The following is a 19,988-nucleotide window of genomic DNA, read 5'->3' on the forward strand; positions in this document are numbered from 1 at the left end:
GCGCCTGATATGTTGTATTATTGAGCTCTTGATATTTAGCATTAGAGTAGCTGTCATCCTATCTCTGTGTTAAAATCTTGCATGCATCATTTAATAAGTTATTCAGGTTTCTCTTCATCTGGTGCTAGAGAGCTATCATCCTATCTATGCATTAGGAGATTAGATTTGCAGGCTTCTTTACTGGTTGCAGTCAACCATCACATGGTCTTCTGCATCTGCTAGTGTGGTCGGTATTCTCCATATTCACCCAATCTTTAAATTGTGAGTAGTTGGTGGTCTAAAACCTTGTAGTCTCGGGGTGTTCATGCATGTCTGGAGTGAAACAAAGTAGAAGTGGTTATTTGGCTTGGACAAGCATCATTCCTTCCATTCTTCCATTGCAACAAAAAGTTGAAATTTATATGTTACCAGGCATCTTCGAGCTGCAACCTAGGAGAGTTTCTTGGAATCCTAACAGAGCCACGCTCTATTTATACCTTCCTATGGTCCGCGGACCAACTTACTTCCTATTATTCTATATTATTTCTTGATCGGACAACCCTCTGACTTGACTTTTTATATTTCGCGCTCCACATATTTTGGAGGTTTGCAACATTTTTATCCTAACTTCTAGGCTATCAGACCGAAAACTGTTACGCGGGACCTCCACTACCCAACATCCCTACACAACAACCTGATGACGAAGAGAAAGAGGATCCCATAATTGAGGAAAACTCAAATCCACAAGCTCCTCCAACAAGGGAAGGAACTAATAAGGAAGAATGGTGATAGTAAGTTCGCAAAATCCAAGTGCACAAAAGAATCTTGGTCAAGTCTTGCAGAAGGAGAATGAAATTGGATGATTCAAACGTCCTTATCCTCTAAGAGCTTTTACTCAAATAAGGAACATCCAAGGAAAACAAGAGACAACCAACTAATCATTGTAACATTCATTCCTGATCAAGGAGGATGGCGAAAATTCGAGAAGAAGAAGTGTAGAAAAGGGTGACTAAGCATTTTCTCTTTGTCCCAGTTTATTACTTTTCTTTGGTTGGTTTTCTTTTGGGTGTCAACTTTTGACTAGCATTTTTTCGAAAGATTCATTTAACTTCTTTTTTTTTAATTCTTTGTTTTTTTTTTGGGCTTCTGTCAAAAGGTTGAGCTAAAAGAATGCCTTTTGACATTTTGTTCTTTAATTTTGAGGTTGAATAAAATTACGATTTTTATTTCGAAATATATATATATGAATCACTCACATAATTTAAATAATATAATATTTTGTAATTATTAATATTTAAAATTTACATTTTTAAGTTTTAATAAAATAAAATTTAATGTATGTATATATATATATATATATATATAAACACTAAATTTGATATAAAATTTTAAAGTTATTTAAAACTTAAATTTGAAAGAGTTAAGTTCAAGTTTCTCTCCACATCACTACCCATATACATATAGTGAAACTTATAACTTCAGACTAAATTTGATGTATTAGAAATAATAGAACAACCATTTTTGAAGTTATTTAAATTTTGAAATTATAAAACATATTTAATTACATATATAAATGAGATATTCTTATCCACGTGATAAATTCTATATATTCAATAAGATAAAACCAAAAAACTGTTGACTTCGCATCAGGATAAATTTAAAAAAAACCACATACCCCCACCTATATATTTTGCTTATAAACTATATGACCCACACTATATTTTTCTTTGCATCAGAGAGATATATCTATATATAGAGAGCGTATGAGTTGGAATTGCAGACATCAGCCCTGGCCCATCCTTTTCTGCAGAAGGTCGGAAGCCCTAGTCAATTGCAGCCTTTCCCATTTCACTTTCAATTTATTTTTTTAAATTAGCATGAAGTTTTGAAAAATGCATGCAAACCCATAATTCTATGGCGACGTCTGTAAATCTTCTTTAATCATTATTAAGGTTTAAAAAACCTGCATGCCAGCCAGCCAATTCTATGCTGATGTCTATCCTTTGTTTGTTGGGGTCATGGACGAACTATGATGGTACAATCATGTAACTGTAGATGTGGACGTTAAGGGGATTTTAATTAAAATTTAGCAGCAGACGCTTATGGATTCCTTGCTGCCCTCTTATGTCAAGTACAGCTATAACGGCTTTATAAAGACCAGTTTTGGGTGTTTCAAACTAAGGTTGTCTTATTTTTTTTCAAGGAAACTGTGGGATGGCTGTGCAATGACTTATGTTTTGAGTGGATATTTCACTCATCATCGGGGACAATTGAAGCTTTTAAATGAGAATAAAGAGAGCTGTGTTTAGTGTTTTTAAGATGGAAGCTTTTAAATAAGAGTAAAGAAAACGTATCTGATGGACACTTCACTCATCATTAGAAATTGTTTGTTTATTTTGGTCGATCCAAAATGCAACCATTCGATTCTCCTTATTGCAGTAGTACAGAATCCTTGTCTGTTTACTTCGGTCGATCCAAAATGGTACAACCCTTCGATTCTCCTTATGACAGTAGCACAGAATCCTTGAACCTTGAGGCAGGATTTCCTAATGGCAATAGTACAGAATCCTTGCACCTTGAGGCAGGATTTCCTAATGGCAGTAGGACAGAATCCTTGCACCCTGAGGCAGGCTCTATTTTGCTTCCCAAAATGGCTGCAGAGGACAACATAGATGAAGAAAATATTGAGAAAGCCAAGAAAGTCAAGGATACTAAGAGAGGAGAAGGCACCAAGTTTTCTGTTCCATTCTACAAATTATTTATGATGGCAGACACTACTGATATCATACTTATGAGTATCGCTGCCATTGCATCTGTTGTCAATGGACTTTCTTTGCCAATTATGTCAATCTTGTTCGGGAACATTACCGATGCATTTGGGCAAAATGAAGGCGCAAATATTCATAGAGTGGTGCATGAAGTGTCTCAGGTAAAACTTATTTATGGAGAAAAACCTATTTGAATCTGCTGTCCATTTCATACCATTTAGATTCAAATGTTTGTGTTGGTTTTTGTGGTAAACTTTGTGATTCAATGTTTGTATTAGTTTTTGTGATATATTTGTGGTAAAATTCGGAAAGTTGCTGTAAAAAATGTCCTCTGTTATTTATTTGTTCGTAATATGCAGAGCAGAGGAAGTTAAGGAAACTATTCCATATAAAGCTAGGGTTTCTTATTGAATTTATATCAATAGAAAAGTTTAAACATAACAAGCACATCTAAGTCCATTTGTTATATGCACTTTGAAGTTGTAGTATTGCAGTCTTTTACTGTCAAGATGTGTATGAGAACAATGTTCAACTGTATATGTGTAAATGTCCATTTACACTATATTATAAACAGTTGATAAATTACCTTTGCTTTAGTTTACTTCTTTTATATATATATATATAATTGTCTTTAGTAACATGGATAAGAGTGTAACGTAGATTTGAACTTGAAAATCTCAATTATTTTGCAGTTACACTAACAATGCTCGATTTGTTTTATAAATTAGATATATTTTTTATTTTTATAAATTAGATATATTTTTATATAAATAAATGTAGTTTTTTTATTATTATTAGAAAACAATGATCGATTTGTTTTATAAATTAGATATATTTTTTATTTTTATAAATTAGATATATTTTTATATAAATAAATGTAGTTTTTTTATTATTATTAGAAAATATAATATAAGTGACTTACATTATTAAAAAATATTTTTGGTTTTTTTTTTTTATAAGTTTAAATTTAGAGAGAGAATATATATATTTTCAGAAACTTTAAAAGTCAAATTACATTGCAGAGTTAAGTTCCTTGTCTTATAAACAAGGAAGTCTTAAACTCCAATTTGGTTATTGATGTCTAGCTTGACAGTGGCACAGGTAAAGTGGATCAAAGTCCACTCCCATGTTCCTCTTTTAAAAATATAGTCTAGTTATGATAGCTCTGGTGGTTGGGAGCACGATTTGTTTTCCTTGTTCTGATAAGGTGTCGGTAGCTCCAATGGTTGGGATCACAATCTGTTCTTCCTATTGTGATAAAGCTTGAAAAGTACATACCCCCACCCATGTGATTTTTAAATCATAAGTGACTGGTATATCTATAAAGTATATCTAACCTAAGAGCCTCCACCCACATGACATATAAGTCATAAGTTGTTATAGTATATATGGTTGGCTTGCAAGCACGCTATTGGATATACTCTTGGTGGTATTGTGTTAGTCAAAGGATTTGATCTTGGGCCTCCTTTTGACTATATACTCTTGGGGTGATGAGAACCACCAAGGAATTTTGCCCAATTTTGGGAATACTAATTTAAATGGGGCAAATTATTATTGTATTAAAATGATAAAAACAATCACTTAGTGGAAAATGGCCCCCACCAATAAAATAAAATGATATTCTAAATGAGTCTAGAAGCATGGGGAGAAATTATAAAAGGAGGAGGGACTCATTTGTTGATCATCTTTTAATTATTACACCACATTTCATCTTCTCTTAGAGCTATTTAGCATAAGAGCTAGAGTGTTGTTTAGCACCAGGGTTTAAAGCGAAGCCCAAGCCAGTTTTAGAGGATTTCAAGTGCCTCCATGGCTAGATATTGGAGGAGTCTACTTCAAGGCTTCTATGGAGATTAACCTTCACCGGTTGGATCAACAGAGCACATTTATTGGGCATAGAAGGAAAATCGATTTGGTCATCTACGTAGGATGGAGAGGAGATTGGGGGATAATACTTGCAGAGATTTTCTCTTGTTGGGGAAGCAAAATTTTGGTGGCAATTTGTGGGCCTAGAGCTAAGCCATTCTTGTGGGCCAAAGTCACTTTCTTTTGACAATGTGTGGGTCTTTTTGGTAGAGCCAATGCATAGAGAGGAGCAGATTTGGAGGCTAGAGAGTTGGTGGTTTTTGGCAGCCCGGGAGGGAGATTTTTGGTGTAGAGTGGATTCTTCAGTGGAGGAGCTTGTGGATTGTTCCAACAATAATTCCTTCAGCATAACATAGCAGTAATAAGTTCGGTAACTCACACCATTTTGTGGGTTTCCTCTCAGCTTGGAGTGGAGCCAAACCCTTTCTAGGTTTTTGTGGATATTTGGAAGAAAGACCATAGTTGAAGTCTCAGAATTTGTTGAGCAATATACAGGGAAAAAAATCTAGTAAGGTGTATAGCCAACTAGAGAGCCACTTGCACCCTTTTGGAAGGCTTCTTCATCATCTGGATTCAACCAAAACCATTTATGGGTTTTTGTGGGTTTGGTGAGAGGAGACCGAGGCTAGAATTTTAGAGCATTCCGAAGAGTATTCAACCCTGAGGACATCATTTCAACCAACTACCGGTAGTAGATTATTTATGGGCAGTGCACATTTCTTGTTCTGAGTCATTTCCCCATCTAGGTTCAAGATCTATCCTTTGGGTCTTGCGTAGCTTGCTTGGCAAGCTCGGGTTCTATCATGTCAACTCATTTTATGTACCTGTTCCCAGTATATTAATAAAATGGCCCAAAATCTTTTGCTAGTGTCTATTGTGTTTTGATTTGGGTTGTGATTCTTTATCCATTATGTTGTTCCTTGCACATTGTTTTGGTATTACTGTGCAGTAGAGTGTGATGTTGCACAACGGGATTTTGGAGCGTTGCCTCCAGAGGGATCTCTTGGAGGGGACATCAGGCGTGCCATTGTGTTTGGCTCCCCCAAGATTGATGAGGGCACGGATGAGCATCTCTTGGTCATACCTGTCAGGACTCACACACAGTCACAGAGGATTTCACTGTTGTTCCTTGACAATCCCGGGCACAGGCGGGTCACCTAAGACAATTGAATGACACTTAGTGCACCAGGAGAGAGACTTCCTAGCAATGGCATATGGTCAGGGGACGAGTTAGCAGATGCAGGCTTGGGGTTGGCCTGATCTCCTACAAAGGTAGCATATGCTCCACCCTTGAGCTCAAACATAAGGAGATGCATGACATATTTTGGGCAGGACATTCTGAGGTGTCATAGGAGCATATACAATGGGTGGTGGACCTTTCTTACAAGAAAATGTTTAGACTCTATGTAGTATAGGGGTGCGCCATCAGGAGACATGATAGTATATCTCACTATGTGGTATGGCAAGCACAAGACATTTTAGCATGCATTAGATTTATTCATGATATATGGAGTCTACACATGAGTGGCATGTAGGGACCAAAGACGATACACAGACGGATTCCAACAACTGATAGAACTTTGTCTCAACAAATTTAGCTATGGGATCTAGGGATTCGGTTGGATAATAGGTCACTCTATTTTGCAATGAGCAGAGTCATGGAAAAGAGTGATCTAGATCACTCTTGGATTATCGTTGAGGCCTTCATCGTATGCTGAGGCGGGTTTTGATCTTTGTTGCTTCTCAGGCTCAGGATTAGCTTTGGTTGGGTACGCTTTGATATCGTCGAGATGCCTAGGCGAGATGTGCTTGGCATTTACAAATACTTCGTCATCAAGTTCCAAGAGGGGAGGATACGATATGAGTAATATGGGAACTCGATCGTAGTCAAAGTGGCGTAGCGCCAACATGGTGGTATCCTTTTGAGATTACAATGGGACCCCAATATTACAAGGCTTTGAAATTCAACTATGTTTAGGGATGAGTTGGTCTTTACAAGGGGAGGTCATGCAAATCTTCCATTGGTTTTCAGTTCTACAGAGAGTATTTCGTCCTCTAGTGATTCACTGATGACTTGGGGCAATACACTAGTATGGCAAGATATTCAGCCGAAGGAGACTATGGAGAGTTTGTGTGGGAAAGGGGGCTCTTCCCCACCTAGGTTGGATTGCATCTTCAGGAGTCTACTCTAGTGCATGAGATTGGTTTTTCAGTAGGAAAACTTCTCGATGAGTTGGTTAAGATTCCACATGATCAAGGTGCTCTACTTACTGGCGATATGCAGAGTGTTTCTGGTGATTGCATCTTGTGGGGCAAGGAGTAGTCCACATTCAGTAGGATGACTCGCGATTGTGGTATTGAGGGATTCATTTATGACAAGATAGTGCACAGATTCAGGGTGACTCAGTGGCACATTTAGGACCCCGACATTGTTTGTAGTGACAATTTGGATCAATAGAGAGAGGGAGCGCTTGTTCGAGCATTGCTTGAGGAAAAACAATATTTGGCAGGGAGGACTGTAAGATCCCCAAATTTGTGAGCATGGAAATCACTAAGGAATTTTCCCTAAATTTGGTAATATTAATTTAAAAATGGCAAATATTATTTTATTGGAGAATGACAACAAATTATTATTTTATTAAAATAGTGGCAAAAGTCACTTAGTGGAAAATGACCCCCACCAATAAAATAAAATAATATTAAAAATGAGCTTAGAAGCATAGGGAGAAATTATAAAAAGAGAAGGGACTCATTTGTTTATCATGTTTTGACTATTACACTTCATATTTCATCTTCTCTTGGAGTTGTTTAGCACAAAGGCCATAATGTTGTTTAGCACCAGGGTTTCAAGTGAAGCCCAAGCCGGTTTCAAAGGAGTTTGAGTGTCTCACTAGATGGAGATTGGATGAGTCTACTTCAGGGATTCTATAGAGCTTAACCTTCACCAGTTGGATCAAAAAAGAACATTTCTCAGGAGTAGAAGGAAAATCGGATTCGTCAGCTGAACAAAATGGAGAGGAGATTGAGGGATAATACTTGTAGGTATTTTATCTTATCACGGAAGCATAATTTTGGTGGCAATTTATGGGCCTAGAGCTGAGCCATTCATGTGGGCCGAAGTCACTTGCTTTTCGCAATGCGTGGGCCTTTCTGGCAGAGCCAATGTAGGTTTAGAGAGGAGCAATTTTGAAGGCTACAGAGCTGGTGGTTTTTGGCATCTAGGGAGGGAGATTTTTAGTGGAGACTGGATTCTTCAATGGAGGAGGTTGTGGATTTTTCTAGTAGATAATTCCTTCAGTAGAATGTAACAATAACTCGTTGGGTAATGCATCACTTTCCTCTCAGCTTGGAGTGGAGCCAAACCCTTTCTGGGTTTTTGTGGATATTTGAAGAAGAGACAAAAGCTGAAGTTTCATAATTTTCTGAGTGATATATAGGGAAAACTTCTTGTAGGGCGTATGGCCAGCAAGATAGCCACTTGCATTGTTTTGGAAGGTTTCTTCATCATTCAGATTCAACCCAAACCATTTATGGATTTTTGTGGGTTTGGTGAGAGGAGTCCAAGGCTAAAATTTCAGAGCGTTTCAAGGAGTATTTGACCCAGAGGACATCATTACAGCCAACAACCAGTAGCAGATTATTTATGGGCGGTGCACATTTCTTGTTTTGGGTCATTTCCCCATCTGGGTCTTGCTTAACTTGCTTGGCAAGCCCAGGTTCTATCATTTCAGCTCATTTTATTTACATGTTCCCAATATATTAATAAAATGGCTCAGAATCCTTTGTTGGAAGGTATTGTGTTTTGATTGTTTATCTATTTTGTTGTTCCTTGTGCATTGTTTTGGTATTAATGTTAATTTTTCAGTTAAGAATATTACACACCATAGTTGAAAAAAGAAAATATTAAAAATGGCTAGCCCTTTTTAAATATAAAAATCGATTTTATTATTACGTGTCTATTTTGGAATAGGATTTCTAAAATTTTCATTTAATTATTAATAATTATTAGGTGGATGATGGATGAAATATAGTATTAATAACCTACTATAGTGACCCATGATATTATAACAAAGTCTATTATAAGTTAAAAATATCCATGATAAAATGGAACTTAATTTCCTCATTATTATATATATATATATATATATATATATATATATATATATATATATATATATAATTGATTTGCTCATGGGGTTAGTGCAGATAATGCCAAAGTGTTTTATTAAGGGACTCCATGAGGTAAAGATCACTAATTCAAAATTCCATGGGCAAAAACCCAATCATGGTAAGGGCTAGTGTGGACCAGGCCAAGTGCGATCCCCAAGTGATTTTGCTAGCATAGATGCCCCTAAGTCGCAGCTACTCAAACCACATGTTAGTCGTACTAATCATCTTAAGACTCACACAAATTAGCAAATAAAAATAATATAATTTAATTAATTTTTTTAATTTTTTTCACTTAAATTTTAATTTAAGAATGTGAAATGACTATTTTGATACCAATCTATCGACCATTTAGTTTATATAATTATATACATATTTACCATCCATTTAATTTATATACTTACATACCTATTTACCAACCATTTAATTTTAATTTATATACTTTAATACCTATCTACCAACCATTTAATTTTAATTTATATACTTTGATACCTATCTGCCAACCATTTAATTTAACTTATATCCTCATGCTATGAAAATTTTCCCATGGTCTGTTAACATAAAAGCGTCACAATGAGTAGTTAACATCCCCTTCATTCATGGTTCAAAATGATGGTGTCCTAGACACAAAATAACTACATCAATCCAGGCCAAACTTTGATCATTAAACTTTAGTGTGGGGACGATAGTGTGAAGAAACAACAAACAGTGTGGTTCATATGACTTGCATTTTAGTTTTTTTAATATCAAACTTTTGAATACTTGTGTATAATTTTGAGTTTTGGTTTTCAATTCTGTTCTATATGCTGTTATAGTGGGGCAGTTTCCATTGTCATATGACAATGTGTTCTGATCTTTATATTATCTTAATATAAATCTATGATGATTTTTCTGTCCGAAGAAACAACAAACCTTGTTGTGGTGGTGATACTGTGAGGAAAACATGCGAAAAACAACTCATTGTCCAGATAATAAATGAATACCTCGTCTTGTTCAAAGATTCTCGTCTTTAAAACCCTATATATGTTCTGAAATTCTCTACTTCCTCACCCACAATCAACCCCAAAGGATTTGCGAGCTTACAGCGTGCCGTTTTGTCTAGCAACAAAATTTAGGATTTGTAAGCTTATGAAAGTCAATTTCATGGTCAGCAAAGCCTATATATTGTACAGACACGCTTTAAATGCAAGCTGTTAGCTCAAGGTTCCATTGTTCAGGATTTTACAAAAGGTACTTCTGTATCTCAAAGTCCCATAAGCATGAGCAAAGGACCACTGTTTTACTTTAGCGGAACTGTGAATAGTAAAACCATAATCTAACAGCACACATTTAAAGCGAATCTGTATAATATATAGACATTGCCATTTCACTGGTTACCTCTTTCAAACTGCAATTAAGGAAGCAACGCGCAGATCAAAAACTGCGATAAAAACGCAAATTCCAGGATGGTGGCAACTATTGAATTCTAACCCTGGCAGTAATGGAAAAGCCAAATACGTTACCGTGTATACCACAGCTGTGATCATTTAATTAAATTTTGGGCCCTCTGAACCGGAGGAATTGTAGCTCAGCTATGTTTTAGCTTAACGTTAACAATGTGGAACCCCACTGTTGAATTATATTAAAACCCTTCCAGCATCTTCAAGAAGAGTATTTTCTTATTCATCTATTGAAGTTAGAAATTATAGCATTCATATCAAATTATATTAAATTTAGTTTGTTGAAATTTTCACTCTATCCGTTACTGGACATTCAATCAAATATGTCACAATGGAAATACATGTTCAGTTGAGATTTTAAATTTGGGGTACTTTGGGTGCTATACAATCTAGGCAATGTGAAGTCAATTCAATTTTTTATTTTAATTGTATTCTCTACTCAAGTCAAAGTTTTGGATAAGAATTGTATTCTCCAAAAAATCGTACTAAAGACAACTTTCATTTTAATTTTGGATTGTAAGAATATTTTAGACAGCTTTCATTTTAATTTTGGATTGTAAGAATATTTTAGAATTAAACAGCTAAGAATGAATTCAAAAAATTGCTCATTCTTTCGATTCAAAATATATTTCTAAAATGACTTCGCACAAAGTAACCATAAAAAAGGCTTTCCCACGATTTGTTATTACTTGAATGTTCCAAGTGATTTCTCAGGCTTTCCCACGATTTGTTATTACTTGAATGTTCCAAGTGATTTCTCTGTTGCAACTCGCAACATTCTTAATAATAAGAACTTTAAAATGACGAGTTTTCATAATCCTTTCATCCAAAGGATTTAGGAATGAATATATTTGACTTCTGTTTTTTTTGTTTTTTGTTTTTGTGGCTGTCCTCTGTTTTCGATACCTGACCTTTAAAGTTCCATGTGAAGAAAGTAGGGTAGAACCTTTTTTGCTTTATTTTTGATGCTGGGCTTAATCTTTTTGTTGCTTTGGTTGCTTCAGGTAGCTTTGGAGTTTATTGATCTCGCTTCTGTTGCAGCGATTGCATCCTTCTTCCGTGAGATATTACCTTCCAACATTACCTTATGTTTTGGTCTTTTTATGGTCATGATTCTAGTTTCAATCCCTATTGTTTACTTTTTTCCTTTTTCATTTTTGTAATGAATTTCAGTTATAACTAGGCAGTTGAATGGGCATCAAAATATAATTGAGTTTTCCTCGTATAAATTGCTATACTTCAATATCTAACTTCATAAATTTTGCTCGACAGAGGTGACTTTTTGGTCGTGCACATGCGAAAGGCAGGCTGCTCGTATCAGGAGTGTCTACCTGAAAACTATTCTAAGGCAAGACATCACATTTTTTGACTGTGAGACATCAACAGGAGAGGTTATTGAAAGGATGTCAGGAGACACCATACTAATTCAAGAGGCTATAGGTGGAAAGGTCTGTCAATAACTGCTATTAAACAACAATCCTTTAAGTAACTCCAATCCAGCCTGGCTAACAGTGCACAAGATTTAGAATTAAAATGTCCATTGGTATGGTATAAGATATTCCATCAAATGAAAACAACATACCGGAGACGCATTTATAATCAAAATACATTTCTCCAGCTAGCCGTCCATTACATAGGCTTTGTCATCTCATAAATTGCATCAGCCATCTCTTTGGAATAGGAGCATGAACATTTGGCCAATGCAGGACCAACCTACTTGCTGAGGTGCATCAATGAAGTTGTTTTTTTCTTTGTTAAATAAATAACAACCCTACCAACCAACTTGCTTAGGTGTATCAATGAAATTGTTTTTTTTTCTTTGGTAAATCAATAGCAGTTGTTGTAATACTGTCAAGACTCCAAATATCGAACACTACAGCTCCAGGAAAATGAATTGATGCACAAGCTTGTGTCCGAAACGGACTCAGGGTGGTCTTTACAAAACTTGAATACAATATTGCCATTTTCATAAACATTTCTTGCAACAGTTAGTGGAATCAATATCACTGATTTACTACTATCATCTTGTTTCCTATACACTGAAAAAACAAACAAAACATAAATTCATTTAGCAAACCTGGTTTTTTTTTCACTTGATTTCTATCGGAGGCAGAAAGGAGGTAACATCCTTTCAAGCTCCGCATCTGGATATTCAGCTTGCCTGCTGCGGTGTTAACTCCTGGCCATTATTTGTACTCTAACGATCTTTGATCATATCCCAGGCCATGATAACTTATGATGTTGTGGTCATTGTTTGAAGGGCTCCCATGCACCCTAGAATTACTCCACTTATTTTCATGCTCCGTCTTGTACTCTGCAATTAGTCTTCCTAATTTCTTCCTTATTTAACTTCTTTCCAACTTAGTCCAATGGGAGTTCAGGGGTTCTTATCCCCATCCTGCACCTGATGCAATATTGGCTAGTCTGTCAGCAACATTGTTTTTTTTTTTGGACATTGTGAAGCTAAATCTTTGGGGAGCTCCTTTTAAACTTGTAACCTTCTCTATAGGGGTGTTAATCTCCAATTTTGAGTTAAGAGGTCTTCACAAGAAGCCGATAGAACCCGCTACATGAAATTGATGATGATACATGAATCCCCCCTTCAATGACTAGGTGATCAATCCCTATAGCTAAACCATATTGTGTCTCATGCTTGACGGGAAGCAACTATGCTAGATCATTGGTGCCCATGTCTATGTTCCAAATATAGACCAACATTGACCCGCCTTTCTGTTTCCTGCAGATACCTGTGAAAGTCCAATGCCTGCCCTGCCGCCAGAATTGCTCCTCCAATAACCATCAAAATTAAGTTTCAGAGTAGGAGGTTCTGGAAGTTGCCACATCCAGAAGTTTATTTCATGGAAGTAGTTCCAGGATTGAAATGCTATAATCCACCAGTTTCTGATTTCCTTCACATGAGATATGTAAATCATCTTGCCTTGAGGATTTCGATTCTATCCCTTCTTTGATGTTTTTAACGATTCTGTCAGCGATAATCAAAGAGATTGTAGGTTACTGTTTCTTGCATGTGCAGTCATCATCTGGTCTTTTGCATGCCATCAGGTTACTCTTGCTATAGACCAATCATCTTATGGCAGTCAAGTTTCCCTCCACAAAAACTGTCATTCTAATTGATGAATTATAGACAATTTTATCACCAACTGCATTGATGTCCTAATTAATTTGTGTTGCCTTACCAAAGTTGGTTGTGTAATAGTATACATCTGAAGATAAGTCGATGTGTGTGAGCACATGGAAAGGAGTTGTGAGAATTCCTAACAGGGCATTCTTTGGCTTACAAATTTATCATTATTAGCAGCTAGGATATTTAATGAAATATGAAGGAAAAGCACATTTTCTCTATGATGGGAAAGCCTACTCAGTATTTTCTTTGTACTATAAAATTGAATATATAATAATAATCATGTGATTTGCTCGAAAACTTTTAAACATATGTTATCAAAATAATTGAAGTAATTCTTGTTTTTTTTTCCACAGATGAAGGTACAGTCATCTTATTATATCTTTACGTTGTTTTGTTGTCTGTTCAGGTCGGGATGTTCATACAGTTCACATCTGCATTCTTTGGAGGTTTCATTGTGGCTTTCACCAAAGGATGGAAACTTACCCTGGTAATGTTGGCTACGATTCCTTTTCTTGTAGCAGCAGGTAGTGCTATGTCTATGATAATAGCAAAGACGTCAAGCCGAAGTCAAAAAGCATATGCAGAAGCAGGCAACGTCGTGGAGCAGACAATTGGCTCAATTAGGACTGTAAGTATATGATCAATAAGGGAATGCATGCCTCGGCCCTCGTCATATCATAAGGCCAAGTATCTTTACTTTTGATTGAGGTTACTATGGCATATCAGTACATATTGTATTGCGCATTTTTCAGATTAGTAAAGCAGATGAATGACATTTTAGGTTGCGTCTTTTACGGGGGAGAAGAAAGCTGTGACTGACTATGATAAGTCACTTAAGATTGCTTACAAAGCTGCTGCTCAGCAAGGGTTGGCTGCTGGTTTTGGCATGGGGACTTCCCTCTTTATTATATACTGCACCTATGCATTGGCTCTTTCGTATGGATCACAGTTAATTATCAATGAAGGGTATTCTGGCGGCAATGTGCTTAATGTCATATTTGCAGTTCTTTCCGGCAGCACGTAAGATAAATGTGCATTGCCAAATGCAGTATTTTCATTAGATAAAGAAATTCAACTCAATAGCCTTTCACTTATTCATGTAGATAAACTCATCTTGATTAATGAGGGCAATGACAAATATTTTGCTGGATCTCAGGTCAATAACCCAGACATCACCATGTTTAAATGCATTTGAAGCTGGACAAGCTGCAACTTACAAAATGTTTGAGACAATTAATAGGAAGCCGGAGATTGATATCTATGATACAAAGGGCTTGGTCTTCAAGGACATTCATGGTGATATTGAACTTAAAGACGTATACTTCAGGTATCCAGCACGGCCTGATGTTGAAATATTTTCTGGGTTCTCATTGAGAATACCCAGAGGCACCACTGCAGCTTTAGTTGGAGAGAGTGGAAGTGGAAAGTCCACAGTGATAAGTCTCATAGAGAGATTTTATGATCCACAAGCTGGTGAAGTGCTTATAGACAGTTTCAATATCAAGCAGTTTCAACTTCAATGGATAAGACAAAAAATTGGACTTGTAAGCCAGGAACCTGTCCTCTTTGCATGCACTATTAAAGAGAATATTGCATATGGTAAAGATGGAGCTACGCTAGAGGAAATACATATTGCTGCCGAGCTTGCTAATGCAGCAAAATTTATCCGCAAAATGCCACAGGTTTTGTTTTTTGTATATGGATCTTGATTATTTGTAACTTTCCTCATTGTGTAATATGTATTTCTTTGCAGATGGATATTTCATATGTTGACGATTATAGTTGTTATTTCCAGGGTTTTGATACAATGGTAGGGGAGCATGGCACCCAATTATCTGGAGGCCAAAAACAAAGGATTGCAATTGCAAGGGATATTTTAAAAGATCCCTGAATTCTTCTCCTTGATGAAGCTACTAGTGCCTTGGATATAGAGTCTGAAAAAGTGGTTCAAGAAGCTCTTAATAGAATTATGATAAATAGAACAACAGTTATTGTTGCTCATCGTCTGACTACTGTAAGAAATGCTGATATGATTGCTGTGGTTAAGCGTGGTACCATTGTTGAAAAGGGTAAAATTTTACATTGCTTTAATTTTTTCACCTTTCTCAAAAGAGAATAAATGAACAATCTAGTAACTAAACTAGTTCTTCCCGCCTTGTGCCAGTGATTTTAACGTGTGAGGCTATGAACTTTGTAAAATAGTTCTTCTACACTTTTCATGTCACTAATTTTAAGTTTTAACTCAGGTTTGGTGACAAGTTTACTGAAAGGATTCTTCTTCGTTCCCCATGCCAATCTATTAATGAATCTGAGAAATGTGATATTCAGGTCCACACTCTCGGCTCACCATGAACCCTTCTGGTGCATATTCACAGCTTATACATCTGCAGGAGGTGCATCAATCAGAAGACCAACATTCAAATGATCCTGATCAACATGAAATACATTTGTATAATTCCAAATATATTAGCAGGGTTGAGTTTCGGAGGTCAACTCTTAAGTCTATAATCAATGAGTCATCTGGAGTTGGTGGCAGTCACCGCTCCATTTTGTTTCCATCTACCTTCCCTGGTGAAGAGAGTCTCCAGGATGTGGAAGATGGTCAGCAGAATCTTGCAAAAAATGTTCCTCTTTTACGCTTAGCATCTCTCAACAAGCCAGAGGCTCCAGTGCTCATATTGGGATCCATTGCAGCAATTGTGAATGGGTGTTCACTGCCTGCTTTTGCTCTCTTGTTTTCAAGTATTATGGGTAGCTTCTACGAACCTCCACATAATCTTCGTAAAGAGGTTGGGTTCTGGTCACTCATTATTGTAGCTTTGGCAGCTACATCCTTCCTCGTGACACCATTACAAATGTACTGCTTCGCTGTTGCTGGTGGCAGGCTTGTGAGACGCATTCGATCATTGACATTTCAAAAAGTTGTTTACCAGGAGATTGGATGGTTTGATCATAGTGAGAACTCAACGTGAGTAGCTAGAGAAATCTCTAATTATTTTAGATATTGGAGGAAACCACTCCAACTTTGCTAAAAATTCATTTTGCTTGGGTAGATATTAGATATTAGCGATCATATTAATTCCAGGTTTCTGTTTTCAGCGGTGCAATAGGTGCAAGGTTATCAACAGACGCTGCAACTGTGCGTAGTGTTGTGGGAGATGCTTTGTCACTTGTTATTCAAAATATCTCAACAATCATTGCTGGTATTGTTATAGCGTTCACAGCAAACTGGAAGTTGGCACTTTTGGTGTTAGCTATGTTGCCCCTGCTAGGTCTTCAAGGCTTTGTTCAAATAAAGTTCACGGCAGGTTTCTTCGCTGATGCAAAGGTTAGGAATATCAACTTATTTATTGGTATCCCCTTATTTTATTGATATAGGTCAGGCCTTCAAATTTGCTTCAAGCATCAATCAGGGAAGTGCATAACAGAGGAAAAATCATAAAAGGGAAAATAATGTTTGGATACTCATCATAGTTACTTTTATTATTTTTCCCCTTTCTTCATCTGTTAAACTTCTCTTGCATAGACTCACCAAAGACTCTTTAAATAAAATAGCTGCTTGACAACGTCTAGTGACTTTAGTCCATATAACTCTTGCAGGTCAGCAGCAACATTAGTAAGTTGTTTTCTATTGTTGATGATTGATCTTTGAGAAACTGCGTTCTTTATCACTGAGGGTAAAGTCTTTGTATATTGTTGATGATAGATCTTTGAGAAACTGTGTTCTTTGTCACTGAGGAAAACAAATGTATAGCTTGTTGTCTGACAGTAATGAATTATCAGTCTTACTCTCAGAATCGTATACACTGCATACTGTTAGACTTTCAGAAAACGTATATTTAGACTTTTTGTTGTTGTTATGAATAATGTTTTTACTCAAGTCAGTTTCTCAATTGTAGATGAGTAGGATTGTCTTGTTCTTCCTGTCCTAAGAGTTTTAACCGTTTGAACTATCATTACTAATTGGAAAGGGTTATATTCCAGGTGATGTATGAGCAAGCCAGTCAGGTTGCAAAGGATGCACTTGGAAGCATTCGAACTGTTGCCTCATTTTCTGCAGAGGAGAAAGTGATGAGCCTCTACAGCGAAAAATGTTCCACGCCCTTGACAAGCGGAATTCGACAGGGAATAATAAGCGGACTTAGTTTTGGTTTGTCAAATTTAATGTTGTTTTCAGTATATGGAATCACCTTTTGGGTAGGTGCTCAGATGGCTAAAGCTGGGGAGACAACGTTTAGTAAAGTTTTCAGGGTAAGGGCTACTTAATGGTAATGTGTCTGTTTAAAAATTATGATTATGAGAACGGAACTATTTAGTAGGTCATCTTGGAACCGCTAGATTTCTATATCTTTAACAATGTAGAAATGCCTTTGTTCGACTTTATGAACCCCAATTGAAGTGCTTCCAATTAACTGTTTGCATTGTCTAAGAAATGTGTTCGCAACATTGGTTTCAAATATTTGCCATATTCAAGTGTCATATTCCATATCTAAGCTAAGAGTGTTTGTGGCAGGTCTTTTTTTCCTTCACAATGGTTGCCTTGGGGATTTCTCAGTCAATGGGCAGGGCCCCTGATTTTGGAAAAGTCAAAGCCTCAGTCAGTACAGTGTTTCAAATTCTTGATCGTAATTCCAAAATTGACGCAAATGATGCATCTGGGACTACCTTAGAGAATGTCAAAGGTGACATTGAGTTTCGGCATGTTAGTTTTAAATACCCTACTCGGCCAGGCGTACAAATTTTCCAAGATTTAAGCTTCTGTGTCCAAACTGGAAAGGTGTAGTGTTTTACCTATAGTTTATTTGATAAAGCAAAAATTTCATTGCATTTTAAACTTGTAAACTTAGTGGCTGAAGAATTAAGCTAACAGACAAATGCTGAATTTGCAAGACTTGTGATGGTGTGTTCTTTTTCTTTGATTTTGATAGACTGTTGCTCTCGTGGGAGAAAGTGGAAGTGGTAAATCAACTGTTATTTCACTTCTAGAGAGATTCTATGATATTAATTCTGGCCGCATTTTACTTGATGGGGTTGATATCCGACGACTGCAACTCAAATGGTTGAGGCAACAAATGGGCTTGGTTAGCCAAGAACCTATTTTGTTTAACGAAACAATACGTGCAAATATAGCTTATGGAAGGGATGGAATAACTTCAGATAACCAGATTGTAGAGGCTTCTAAAGCTTCCAATGCTCATCAGTTCATCTCAACACTTCCCCAGGGATATGATACATATGTGGGGGAGAATGGGCTGAAGTTATCTGGAGGTCAAAAGCAGCGCATAGCAATTGCAAGAGCAATTGTAAAAAACCCTAGGATACTGCTACTAGATGAAGCTACAAGTGCCCTGGACGCTGAATCTGAACACATAGTTCAGGAGGCATTGGATCATGTAATGGTAAACAGGTCCACCATTGTTGTTGCACATCGTCTTTCAACAATTAAAGATGCAGATCTCATAGCTGTGGTGAAGAATGGAGTTATTGCAGAACAGGGAAAACATAATGAACTGCTTGCTATTAGATATGGAGCTTATGCATCCTTGATGAAACTGCATAGAGCTTCCGATTAGTGGATTTAACTTGATAAACGGAATGTTTCGTTGGGTGAATTTCATCCACATGGCTAGCTTACTTCCCAACTGTGTCACTCCAGTTGCTGTAACTGTTATTGATTTCCTTTTCTAAAACAACACATGTACGGCAAAGGAATTTACAATAAGACACGAGAACGAAGGAAAGAAGTACAGTATGAATGTAAATCTTTCATGCTAAGTATTGTTTATGCTCTGGTTCATTAGTTCAAATGAGAATGGATCCCAATAAATATTATGCCCAATGCAACATGATCATACTATGCCTAGATCTCATGAACCACAAGAACATGATACCGACCATCATCAAATACGAGCAATCACATAAAACCAAATATGCAAAATCCTGCCCTAAGGAAAAGGAAAATTGGCAAGGGATGATACCAGTTTGAGGGCTGACATGTGTTGAAATGGCCTTTAAATGGCAGTGCACCCGAAACTGACATTCAACATTTCAGGGCATTTTTTATTTTATACCGCATTTCTGCCGAAATGGCATTATATGTAGCTATTCTGAGGCTAACGAGGCAGAAGAATTGTCTAGACTGCTAAAAGTGGTCGAAATCTGGGCAAAAAATTAAAAAAAATCTTGTAGAGAGAATGCTTGAATCTTATTTTTGATGATGGAAATAGATTAGCACCATCAAAAACATCTAAACCTCTAAAATTTTGAACTTTAACAACTATAATTTGTATTTTAAAAAATCCTTGCTAAATTTTCTTTAAATATAACCAGAACTTCCATAATTCTCTGTACAATTCCTCAACATCATTAAACTACGCATAAAAATTTACACAAAACAGAAATAATAATACCATTTATCCCAGTCGTTGCAGGGGTTATTCAGCGAATGCACTGAATCAGATGCCAAAACTCGACGATAATAGAAAGTGGCTTTGCATCTTCTAACAGGGAGCTTTAAAAACACCTGCTAAACATTTTGCACTAGCGTTTAATTTAAGTTCGATAGTGCGTTTAATCTATTTTAATTAAAAGGCGTTGTCTACTTGTGGCAAAATAATTGTAAGA

General features: G+C 36.5%; 1 protein-coding gene across 1 annotated transcript; it reads left to right on the forward strand.

Annotated features, from left to right (window-relative positions):
* The first annotated feature begins 2,770 nt into the window (after window positions 1–2,770).
* LOC149148924 (ABC transporter B family member 4-like) lies at window positions 2,771–19,095 on the forward strand. Its single transcript, XM_089438324.1, is given in 12 exon segments — window positions 2,771–2,908; window positions 11,224–11,278; window positions 11,492–11,667; window positions 13,771–13,992; window positions 14,146–14,384; window positions 14,521–15,046; window positions 15,160–15,433; window positions 15,693–16,332; window positions 16,464–16,692; window positions 17,349–17,615; window positions 17,878–18,141; window positions 18,293–19,095. Coding segments are annotated over 12 exon segments (3,675 nt in total). The 3' UTR covers window positions 18,938–19,095.
* The last annotated feature ends 893 nt before the right edge of the window (window positions 19,096–19,988 follow it).

This window comes from Pinus tabuliformis, chromosome 9 (assembly GCF_031772625.1).
Source record: "Pinus tabuliformis cultivar Carrire ecotype Pingquan chromosome 9, CPIR1, whole genome shotgun sequence".
In the NCBI taxonomy this organism is placed as follows: domain Eukaryota; kingdom Viridiplantae; phylum Streptophyta; class Pinopsida; order Pinales; family Pinaceae; genus Pinus; species Pinus tabuliformis.